Source organism: Episyrphus balteatus, chromosome 3 (genome assembly GCF_945859705.1).
Source record: "Episyrphus balteatus chromosome 3, idEpiBalt1.1, whole genome shotgun sequence".
In the NCBI taxonomy this organism is placed as follows: Eukaryota; Metazoa; Arthropoda; class Insecta; order Diptera; family Syrphidae; genus Episyrphus; species Episyrphus balteatus.
The window spans coordinates 43,513,469-43,526,403 of record NC_079136.1 but is presented as its reverse complement, the minus strand read 5'-3'; the positions used below and the strand labels follow the sequence as shown (position 1 = coordinate 43,526,403).

The window sequence follows — 12,935 nt, the reverse complement described above, 5'->3', positions numbered from 1 at the left end:
TTTCACAGAAAACACAAACAAAAAACAGAATTGAGTGGAAGTGATTTGACATGTTCCATTCGACTTCAAAATGACTGAATCCTTAAGTGAAACCAATCGAAAACTACATTAATGTCCAATTTTGTTGTGAACTAGTACTAATTTTACGCAATTTACTACTCCAATTTTGACTTTTTTTTTTAAATATGACAAAGCTTTTATAAAACTAGAATTTTTGTGAATTTTTAAAAAATTATTTTTTTTGAAAACAAGTTGCTGAATATTTTCTAATTTTTTTTTTCTAAAAATGTTTAAAAGTGTATTTTTTTCAAAAAAAAACTATAACTATTTACAAATTTTGCTTTCGAGAAATTCTTTTTTATAAGAAACTATTAAAAAATATGTTTTGGTAATTAAATAATTTAAATTACATTTTGAAAGAAATTCCTAACAAGATCAAATATTTATAATCAATTATTCTTTATTTTTTTCTGTATAAAAAGCCTTAATATTGCTTCATGAACTTTTCAAAAATATTCAAATGGCTAGTACTGTTATTTTTCTCATTTCTAAGTCAATTGGGATTGAAATTCATTAAGAATGAGTCAATTTAACAGTGGGTCACTGTGGTGTATACGTAACATTTTGTGTAGATACATTTTTATTTTTTAATAAAACACATGTCATTTTCTTGTTTTTATTATATAGAATTCCACTTCATCCACTACAGAAATGTTTGAAGTTATCTCTGTAGTTGGATTCGTTTAACCTTTATTAACCCTCTGTCGGCACACGGGTGCGAATTTGGCAGGACAAAAATAAAAAAAATACGATTTTTCTAAAAAGTGGTCACAAAAAAGTCTCTTTATAAGGGTGAAAATATTTTTTTTCGGAATTGTGAATACAATATTCGAATTCCTCGGAATATTCTACATCAATTTCATACTTGATTCTCTATAAAATATTGTGACCGAAAAAAGTTCTAGTGACATGAAAAAGTATAAACCAAATTCGCACCCGTGTGCCTATCACGTCACAAAAAATAGGTGTGCCTACATAGGGTCAATCAAGCAAATTTTTGTTTTTAAAACTGCCTTCAACTGTCATAGATTTTTTGATGAAAATGATTTTTTCCTTGATTCTTTTTTCATTGGCTTAGAGAAGCGTTCACACCGAAAAATCGAAAAATCTAAAATCTTCTACAAAATAAGCCTTTATAAATTCAATTTTTTTTTTTTTCGGTTCTATTTAGCAGTTGAATATTGACATAAAATGCTAAACTTCTTAATACTACACTACTGCAATGGACTCTTTTGATTCTTAGTCCTCGTGATAAATAAAACTTTTTTACCAAAAAATTAAATAACTAACATTTATTTCTTCTTAGTTTTAATCAGGCCCTAACTGTGTCACCCTAATGTTTATAACCTTACCTGCTGCAATAATATGAAATACACATGGCACTCTTTGACGTCCAATTTTATTCGCAGCCACACACAAGAGGGTTCCATAATCAAGTTCAGTGATTGGTGTATAAGTTACAATGGATGAAGTTCCTGTTGAGAAAAAAAAAAAAAACAAATATAAACAAAAATTTAAAAAACAGTTTCAAAGACAGGCAGTTATAGATGATTGCCAAGTAAAAAATGCAATTTATTAATCTTCAAAAAAAAAATGAAAAATCTCCTTGAACCATAAATAAAAAGAAACAAAACTATCCAACCATATTTTTTCTCTAAAATATAAAAAAAATATACAAAACAGAATTTTCAAAGTCTATTCTCGAATCTACCTTCCTATATAGATGAATTGATTCTCAACTCGAGAACTCGGACTGGCTTAAGGCTACAGGCATAGATTTTACAGATTTTAATTAAGATCCATGTCAGATTACACTCGTGCAAAGTTTGTTTGTTTGCATGGCAAAAAAAAAATACATATCTATCGTAAACTGAATGATGCAAGAGTTTCAAGCTTTGCCGAACGAATCGAGCCAACGACGACTACGAGTCGAATAAGCCCCTTTTTTTCCTGATGTGTTGTGAGAAGAGTTTCCTATATTTTCTGGTGGAAGAGCTCTTTAACTTTCTGGCTGGCATTGGTATTTATTTTTTTTTGTTATTATTATTATTATTTTTTTTTTTTTTTCATTTTATGTTTTGATTTTAAATATGATGAAGAAGTAGATACAAACTACTTCTGTGGGGCATTCGGCCAAGGCTATACAATCAAAAGTGGAACACATAACCATTCCATAGCCAACATAGTAAAACCAACCGTTCCGCGCGATTGTATAGAAATTAACAAGCTGAATGAATAAAATACTGAGACGAACGGACTATCATCTCCCATCCCGAGACCAAATAAACAACATTGCTTTGTCTGTTCTTGCTCCTCTGCCAGCATAGTGATTCTACTTATCCGCATCTCTCAGTTTAAAGGATATACTCTCTGACTATCGTATAATATACGTATATGAAATTAGGCTCCTAGCAATATACTATATTATAGTATATTGCTAGGAGCCTAATTTCATTCGTTTGCTTCATTTATTTCCCGAGATATGAAATTGAGATTATGACCTCAATATAGATATCCACTGTGTGGCTTTTGCAATTCTGGTAGATGGTTATCAACTTTGGCAAAATACGAGCGAGAATACACCAAGTTGAAATTTCACTTGTAGTCCAATGTGTCTGGAGTTTGGGGTTTGGTTCTTTTGAAAATGAGATTAAATTTCTGTGGCTAGTAAATAATACGAATAAGTGTATCCTGCGTGAATCACAGAGAGATATATGTGGTAAGTGTAAAATGATAATAATAATTTTAGAAATGATTTAGGTAGATAGATACTTTGAGAAGTTGCGGTCTAATTATTTTGTTATCCGCGAAAATAATAAAACTTTGAAATGATATATCTTCTTAGCGATTTTGAGTTTGAAATTAAAAGTTCAAACTATTTTTAATGCGGAAGAGGAACAATAGTTTTTGGATGAATTAGAGTTGTTAGATATTTTAAACAGAAAATCGGTTATTCCGTATGGAGTTGGAGATTTTTTTGTTTTGGAATTTTTTGTGGTCTTTTAATAGGTTTTTTATAAAAAAATGTATGCTCATCAAACAAAGTGATGTAGGAAATAGTTTCCAAAAATTATCAACAAACTTCTACCGTTCTATAGTTAAAAAAAAAAATGTAAATATCATTTTTCTCTCTCAAATGTAATGTGATTTCCAAATAATGATATCGACTTAGAATTTTTTTTATTAATTAAACTTAATGGCGAAGTAAGGAACTGATAAGAATTTTCTTAAATTCAACGCAAAGTTGTGAAAAATTTGGTTTTCAGATCAATTTGAAAGTTATAATGTTTGTTTCTACAGATGGCATATCGTTTGATGAAAAAATTTTTTTTTCGAAAATTACTATTGAAGTTTTCTAACTTATTTTTTTGTTTCAATTTTAAACTTCTCCTTAACCACTATTTCAATATTCGAAACGGGGTATTTAATTGTTTTGAAATTTTGATTTTAGGTGTTATTTTACAAGTTCTACAAAATGACACACCATATTTTAAAAATTGTTTAAACAAATTTTATTTATAAATCAATTTTTGTTTTTGTTTTTAAGGCTTTAATGCATCTTCACTTTCAATTAGTTTTTATAAAATTGTGAGCAAAAGAACTTTTCAATGTTTCAAATAAATTTAAATTTTTTTAAAGCAAAATATTAATTTTAAGATAATAATAATGAAAATGCTTTAAAAAAATTATTTAATTTTCAAATCAATATGAAATATAAAATCAAATCAGTTTATGAAAATATTGGCCACAATATTTTTGGTTGAAACTTTTACATTATTGGGCTCGATTTTTCAGTTATTTCCAGGACTGAGATGTTTTTTAATTTTTCATAATTTTTTTTTTATATCAAAGGCAAAGAATTCCTAAGTCCTAAGAATTCTAATACTTATGGTGAAAAAAACTTTTGAAAAAAACTTAACATTTAACGAAGATAGCTTGATCATATTTTTAAAACTAATCTGAAATGCGTTGGAGTTTTCGACAAGTTTAGCTAGAATATACTAAATTATTTACTAAAAAGGCAGTTTCAAAAAATGCGTAATGGTTATTTCCGTTTTTGACAGTATATTAAACTCTAGAAAAGCAGTTCAATGTTTCTTCACCATCTCAGGTAAAAGCTTAAGCAAAAAAAAAAAAAATACTGTACTGAAAGTTAAAACAAATTTCATGCACTTTTTTTGTTGAAGATAAAGTTAATATTAAATTGAAAACTTAATATTTTGCCGGAAATAAATTTCAAGATCATTTAAAATATAAAAACGTACATTGCTACAAAATTTTATTTAAAATCTAAAAATTAATGATAAAAATAAAAAAAAAACATTTTTCAAATTAAAAAAATGGGCCAAATTAAAGTTGTAGGTTATTTACAACTTTTTCAGATAAACTTTTTCTATAGAGGGCACATTTTTGTAAGTTAAATTCTGTTATTAAAGAATTTCTTTTTTTATCACCCTTTCCTCTTTTGCCTCCCCCTATCCATTTCCATCTGCGCCGATTTGTCCTAAATCACAAATTGGTAGTTTTTTTTTTTTTAATTTGTTTAAACTGTTCTATAATGATAGAGATGGGGACCTTTATTTTTAGTCCTAAAAAAATAAATCATCTGGCCACCCCGTTTCACCTATTTTATATATATTTTTTTTTTAGTAAACCCTGAACTGTAATGAATATTTTAAGACATTTTGTTCCGATACAATTAAAATTGGCGGCCAAAGTGACGTAACTTTTTTCGACAGGAAGGTTGAGCCACTGGTTACAGATTTTTACAATTAAATTCACTGTTTCGGTGTTATTCTTCAAAAATACACAAGAACCAAAAACTAAGTCAAATCAAAAATTTGGCAGATACGTGTGAAGTTATTTTATTTATGCTCTCTAATAACATAAACATTATTTCAAATACCTTTCGTGCTGATTTTTTGGTGAAATATTTCTCAAACATCGAATTTCACGGTTTTGACTTTTAAACGTCCATATCTCGAGTAGCAGATTTTTTACATTTTTGGTTTGTATGTGTGACTTTTATAATTTAACAATATCTATCGATTCCAGTATCAATCTTTTTCTACCACTCTGAATATTCAAATTTTTAAATTTAATTTTCTCTGACATAAATTTTTTTTACACCTCTAACACTTACCATATAAGCAGGGTGGCGTTGTCAAAAAAACTCAAAATATGAACTTTAAAGCGTGGCAACCCTATGCCTTGACAGGATGTCGCCAGGCAACCCATGTGCAAACTGTTTCTTTAGACACTACCCTTAGGAAAATATAGCTTTCAACTGGTATAATGACGTGGATAGGTCGTCCTAAGACGGGATTTTTTCCTTAAATATACTGAAATACGAAAATAAGCACCTTTTCAAAAAATCCCCCCGCAAAAACGGTAAGTTAAATTAAAAATTTGACAGATACGTGTCAAGTTATTTTATTTTTCCTAACTTACCACATAAAAATTATTTAAAAAATCTTTCATTCTGATTTTTGGTGAATTATTTCTCAAATATCAAATTTGAGTGTCATGACTCTAAAAAGACTATATCTGGAGTTGTATATTTTTTACATTTTTTATTTGTATATGTGGCTTTTATATTTTTATAATATATATCAATTCCAATTTCAATTTTATTTCTATCACGTTTTGTTTAGAAAATAGATTTTTGCCCTTTTTCTAAATTCACCTTTGTTTACCCTACTCAAACTTCAAATTTAAAAAAATCCTGAAAATTAAAATTTTCAAATTAAATTTAATTTCCTATGACATAATATTTTTTTTATAACTCTTTGGGTTGCCATATAAGCAGGGTGGCGTATTCTAAAATAGGGAAAAATAAACTTTAAGGCCTTGCAACCCTATGCCTTGACAGGATATCGCTTGGCAACCCATGTGCAATTTATTTCCTACTACTACCTTTCAGAAAATATAACTTTCAACTGGTATAACGATGAGGGTAGGTCGTCCTATGGCCGGATCTTAGACTTTTATGTAAACAGAAGATATGAGGGCACTGCCCATCCACATTTCCGACATAATTGGGATCAATTAGAAGACAAAAGTATATTTTGGAATTCGGGAAACACTATTAAATGGGCAGCTTTGATAAACATCTGCCAATGTCCTTAATCTTGCAGGTCCTAACATTTAACATGCATACATTATAATTAGTTATTGCACACAAACAAAAATGTTGACCTGCACTTCGATCAGAAAAGGTCGATATGTATCCGAAAATTGTCCTAGTAAGGACCTTTTTATTTCAAAAACAAATATATTTTGATTCACGTAGTAAAAGGTACCTACATAAACACAATATGCAAATTTATAATCCTTCCAAAATCCTTCTTGTAACGAAAAATTTCATTTTATAGAAATTTTCCACTCCATTTGTGACAACATGCTTTGTCTCTATTCCCATATACAATTTCCCCAATATTTCACACATCCTTCCTATAATTCGAATTTTTGTCAATCAATCGCCATCAATTGATTCTGTTTTGAATAAAAAAAAACTAAAATAAACCAAGCTGACACTAACATACCGTCACAATATTGTTGAAATAAGGAAACAAAAATACAACAAAAAAAAGGACCAAATACATTTTTTTGTTTTACCTATTTTGTATGAGAGAAAAAGAGAGAGAGAGAGACTCATGGTTTGAGGAAGTAAAAAAAAAAAAAAAAAACACTTTTCCAACTCACCTGATCTCGTTATGTGATTGGTGGCAACGTCAATGCTTTCAGCTGAATTATTGAACGTCCAATTGAATTCAACATCGGGTGGATTTGCATCGACAGTGCATTTAATTTTCGCATCCTCTTGCTTTGCCACTCCATAGATTCGAGGCTGATTTGGCATGCATGTTGGCGCATCTGTCGTTTCGTTCGTTGTGTGTTCGTAATTCAAAGCGGATATCCGAGAGATTTGTTTCCGAATCGATTTCGTACGTGCGAGAGTGTATACGAAAAAAAAAAATAGAAGAAAAAGAAAAGAAGATATACAAAAAAGTTATTTAAATTCAAATGAAGTACACACAAATACACACACACAAGTAAGAAGACTGTCAGTAGTTTACCTACTTTTCTTGAATTGCAAAATAAGAGCACACAAACACAACTACAAATAACTTACATAAAATGTTTAACATAAATGGCGGACTCTTGCCATCGCCTTCAGCATTATATCCCACACACGAGTAATTGCCGGCCGTTGCCCTCGAAACACCTTGCAGCACCAACGAGTGATTACTTATAATTACACCTTGTGATATATTATGTGGCAAAGGACGACTCTGTGAGTTGCAAAGAAAAAAAAAAAAAACACCCATTTTGTACACCATCATTATCATCATCATCAGGAGTAGCAACCAACACCATTTAATATAGCCACAGGACGAGCCCATACGAGAAGATGCCAGACACCACCACCACCATCATCATCACGACATGACGAAGAAAAATTATGAAAATAAAAGAAGAAAAAGAAAGAAAAGACCAAAAAGACAGCAATAAATAAAAAAAGGATAATACATAGTTGTGCAGAATTAATATTTTTAATTAAATTTTTCGTTGAAATTTTAATTGCACTCTTTTTAGTTTTCTCCTTTTCATATCCTTTTTTCTCTCAGATACGAAAACGAAAACCTACATATTCGTATAGAGATAATTATATTTGTTGGTGGGGTGGGGTAGCGGGTTGGGTTTGGGTGCACATAAATATAATAATTGCTAAACAGGAAAAACAGGGTTAAGGAGACTGGGAATGTTCTTGTTCTTGTTGTTGTCTTTGTTGATGATGAGGAAGAAAGAGGAAAAAGGAAGACAATGCGATGGCAGGAAGTAGTTTAATCATTTTTTGTTAAAATGGCAAACAGAAAGTGCTGCCAAACAATGATTTTTTTTTGCGTTAAATATTTGAGTAAGAAATAATAACTGGTTATAATAACTCAAAGAAAAAAATTCCCAAAATAAGGAATTTATTTCTTGTACTTTGGGGACTTATTTTAGCAAGGGCGGATCCAGGATTTTTTTCTGGGGGGGGGGCACAAGAGACGGATTGGCAAAAAATCAGCAATAACAGTTAGAAATAAAGTGAAGTATGATACGACTGACTGACAAGCAGCGAATTTTAACGACGCATAGTGCGGTATTTTAGTCTAAAACCTGGCCAAAAATATTTGGGCACATTTTCCACATCAAATAGGTACCAAATGACAAAAAAAAATATTCGGAAGGAAAAATTTTCATTTTCTTACTACAGTAAAAGCCACTTAAGTGCTTACCCACTTTCCTCTCGATTAGCCGGGAGAAAAAAAAATATTAAAAATCATAAAATGCACGTATAACCCTGTGCTATAACTTTTCTTAAAGTTAATTATTTATTTTATTTTTTCAGTCAAGTTGTTTCATTAAATAGTTTTTGAGAAATTAAGTTTTAAAGATGAAATGATAATTGATTTTGTATAAAATTTTGCAATATTATGGACATATTTAATACCATTTTTTAATGACCTCGTAGTTTTTAGTCAAATACTAAAGACTTCATTCTAATAAAAAATATTAAAGTTCCTAAGATTAAAAAAAAAAAAAACTGAAACATAGGTAGGTACTTTTTTTCTGGGAAACCCAGTTTTGTTGTTTTTATTTGCAATGATTTTTTTTATATCTCAAGAATATTGTGTTCAAATTGTATTTTAGCCAAATTGACCTAGTTATGAGTATTTTAATACTTCGCTTACGAACGTTTTAGTCCACGGTTCAAAACTTTTAATCGTTCTCCCCACAACTAATGTTTTCAAGCCGGTGCCCTTTACATACAATTCATACCTTAATTCTTTGATGCCGGGTACAAATGGTCAAAAGAGTCAAGTCAAAGTCAAAAAAATCGATTTTCGAATTTTTATTGGACTTCAGTCAGTTTTTTTTTTCTCTTTCGTTTGGTCCTATCGCCATAGCTCTAGCATATCTCCTTCCGTTAAAAATGATTCGGTACAAAGGGTTGAAGTCAAAAAATTTTTTAAATTGTATGGTACTAAGGGCGTAAGTTGACTTAACTCCTTTGTTTTTGCATTCATTTTAAATTTTTAAATAAAAAAATTGATCCTAAAGCGTTAAGTCAAGAGGAAGAAAAAAAAACGAAAAGCGATTTTTCTACTGTTTTTTCAAAAAGAATTTTCACATTTGGTAATTAATCACATTAATATTTCCAACTTTCTTTTATAAATTAAACCTTGTTATCAATGTAAACAAAGATTTTTCATGACTTAACACCTTTGGATCAAGTTTATTTTTGAAGACTAAATGGCTCTAAAGTGTTAAGTCAACACAATTTTTTTTTTTTACGGTCATTTTCTGGTCAACAGCATATGGATATTAAAAAAGATCTTATAAATGATGTTTCTGCATCATTACTTTTTAAAAATAATAATATTCAGATTTACAACAAAAAATTGAAACTTCAATTCATTTTCCTTAAAACTACATTTTCTGACTTAACACCTTTGTACACGGCGCCAAAGAATTGTCGATGTCCATATCCATTTTCACCAAAATCAATTTGAAGGGCATCTAAAATTAAAAGTAAATATGTAAGAAAAACAGAAAACTGAATAAATGTGCCTAAGCTGAGGCAAAAATACTTTTTGGTAACTATATAATAACTTGGTTTCAAGTACTGCAATAGTTCGAGCAGCGTAAATTAGGTAAGAATAATCACATGTTTTCTATTGGACTACTGAAAGCTAAAAAGACAACTCAACATTCTTGGCCTAGAACAACTTAGAGATTCTGCAATCTGCATTGGACATTTTTAAAGTTGAAAAAAAAAAACTTTGATAAAAAAAATGTTTTATTATTAAAAACCACTTCAAACTAACGTCGTTCTACTTTGATTTTTAAATTATCGTCTTCAAAGCAAAATTATTTAAAAAAAAAATAGTTAAATCAAAGTGGTTTTCGCTGATCTTATGCAATTTTTTTTTTTTCGAAAAACGAAAATTTCGGAAATATTGCTGCTATGTATTCTTTGAAAATTTTTTAGACTTCAATCAAAAATAAAATTCAAGATAAAGTCCATAAAATTTTTGTGTTGTCAAAACTTCAGATAGTTAATTTGGAGAATACGAGTACTTCGCTTGACTATTAAAATAGTCATAATAAACTATTTTTTAACTATTTTAATAGCTTCCCGAAATATTTCAATTTGAAATTGCACGAAATTTTTAAAAAGTCTTTTTAAAAATTTCGTGCATTGGGACAGCGAACAGGAAGTGCACTTTTTAAACTTCAAATTGAAATAGAAAAAGATTGAGAGGAGCTACAAAATTAATTTTTGCGCAACAAATTTTGTTTTGCAAAGCTACAATTTCTAGAAAAAAAAAATTAAAAAATTCAACTTTTTGGAAAATTTTGACCGTTACATATGAAATTGAGTCTTATTTTAGCGGAATATTGAATAACAAAAAAACTAAACCAGCTACAAAATCGAGGTTTTTGGATTTCGTCTAGGTTACTTCAAATTTGTGCAAAAAAAATTGTTGAATTTCGCATTTTTTGGATTTTGGAAGGTTACTTTTGAGCTATGTTTTTAAAACAAAATCTTGAATATTTCAAAAACGGTTTGAGCTACAAAATTGGGGCTTGTATCAAAAATAATGTATTCAAAAGCTACAATTAATGGAAAAAGAAAAAACTTAAAAAAGTGATTTTTTAAAAAAGTCTCCACTGGTCTCATCAAACCGGAAGTGCACTTCTGAAACTTTAAATTGAAATAAAAAATGACTGGGTGAAGCTACAAAATTAATTTTTGCGCAACAAATTAGCATTTAATTAGCTATAATTTTGGACATTAAAAAAATATTAATTTTCCTACGTCCGCTAACTTCAGTCTTATTTTAGCGGAATTTTGAATAACAAAAAAACTGTTCAAGCTACAAAAACCAAGTTAATGTAATTAAAAAGCATTTAAAAAGCTACAAATTTGGAGGTCAACTAAACTCATTAATTTCAATCATTTCAGATATTGTCCGCTAAATTCAGACTTATTTTAGCGGAAAATTCAATAATTCAAAAACTATGCGATCTACAAATTTTTGGTTTGAGCAACAAATTAGCATTTAATTAGCTACAATTAATGATATAATTTTTTTTTTATTCCGCCACAAAGTGTCCGCCAAAGAAAGGGACGTCTTCATTTAATTATTACTAATTAAAACTATTATTATTAATAAGACTTTGTTAAATTTTTATTCTACATCAACGCGCATATCTTAACTGTGAAACTACTAAACAGTTTCTACCCTTAAACCTGGCAAATGTTCTAGTTAACAAATAACTATGAAAATCTTAGAAAATTTACCATTAATCTCATAAAACATTACTTAGTGTACTTTTCTTTATCCTTGTCCTAATTTTCTGTTACAATTACTGTGTAAGAGTATTTTGTAACAAGTGTTATAATAATTGGTTTTGTGGGACCTTGATGGTTATTTCGAAATGCATGAAGCGACTTTTAAGTGTATTTTCCCAATGATATCCTCAATTTACCCCTTTTTTTTTTAATTTTTGTCTAATGGGTCTATCAAGACTTTCTTTCTTATTCATGTCAATGAGACATCAAAAGCTCTCTTACTTAATAATTCTTACTTTATATCTCGACTGTTGACAGAAGTGTGCCCTAATTAAAGTAAACCCTCTTTCATTTGAAAAACCACTTTTTTATATTTAAACTAGATTCTCATCAAATATACCTGTGGCTGGATGTTTTCTCTGCACTTTTCTACATCAGCTACAGAAATCCCATTCACGCAATAAAATTTTCGTCATTATCATAAATTTTTTAAAATCGTCCTTTTTTTTATCATCATCATTTTCACGACATGTCATCGGATGGTGGGAATGGGAAAGGGGTTGTTATGGAGTTTGTAACGTGCGCTCCACAATTAGAAAGATCTCATTAACATGCAATTAGTGCAGGTAGAAAAGCTTACCCTATGATGACATTTAGGAACGAACATTAAACGAAAAAAATATGTATGTATATAGAAAAAGGAGATACCAATATGTTTTTTTTTTTTTTAATTTTCGTTGTTAAAGAAAAGGACTTTATTTTGTGCAAACTAATGGAGCAAGTCCACAACAAAAAAAAAAATAGTTTATTCCATTTTAAACGCTTTCAAAACATGCACATGCACATTTACAGAACATGGCACATAACACCTATACCTACATCTCTTCCGGCTTGTTAAAATAAAACACTTCAGCTGTTGTTAATGTTGTTGTGTACCTACATTATTTTCCTTTTATCCTTGGGTCAAATGACCATAATGATTTTTTTCTTTCCTTTTTAACAAACAAAAAAAAAAAAAAAAAAAAACTATAAAATGCTTCAAAAATAAGTCCAAGGACCAAGTCATCGGGTGTATACACAAAACACATACATATACAATAACGTAAGGCATTAATCGTTTGTCCGTCTGTCGTGCTTAACACAACACAATGGATTATACAGGAAGTTGTGGACTTAACCTAAAAACCTTTTAGTTGAAATTTTATGGACACATGTTAAGTCTTCAAGCAACAAAAAATTAAGTTGAAAATAGGTACCATAACCTTTGCTGTTAAATTTTTTAAGAAGGATTCAACCTACAAAAAAAAAAAACAATATAGGTAATCCTTTTGAAAATACTTAAGCTTATAGATTTAATTTTAAAGGACTTCATAAAAAATGTAGGTATGCATTTTTTTTTGATTCGCTAATTGTAGAAAATTTTCATTGATCTGAGTAACACCCTGTTTAAAATAATACTGTTCGTTATATTTTGTTTTTGTTTTTTCAGTCTTTTACGCTCAAACTCAAGGACCAAAGTGCAGAT

General features: G+C 29.3%; 1 protein-coding gene across 1 annotated transcript in view; it reads right to left on the bottom strand.

Moving 5' to 3' along the window:
* Window positions 1–12,935, bottom strand: part of LOC129916337 (hemicentin-1) — a 250,824-nt gene that overhangs the window by 25,311 nt on the left and 212,578 nt on the right. Inside the window, exons 9-11 of the mRNA XM_055996201.1 lie at window positions 7,196–7,355; window positions 6,766–6,936; window positions 1,413–1,535 (exon numbers count right to left, since the gene is read on the bottom strand). Of these exons, the coding sequence (XP_055852176.1) occupies window positions 1,413–1,535; window positions 6,766–6,936; window positions 7,196–7,355 (454 nt within the window). The remainder of the gene's footprint in view (window positions 1–1,412; window positions 1,536–6,765; window positions 6,937–7,195; window positions 7,356–12,935) is intronic.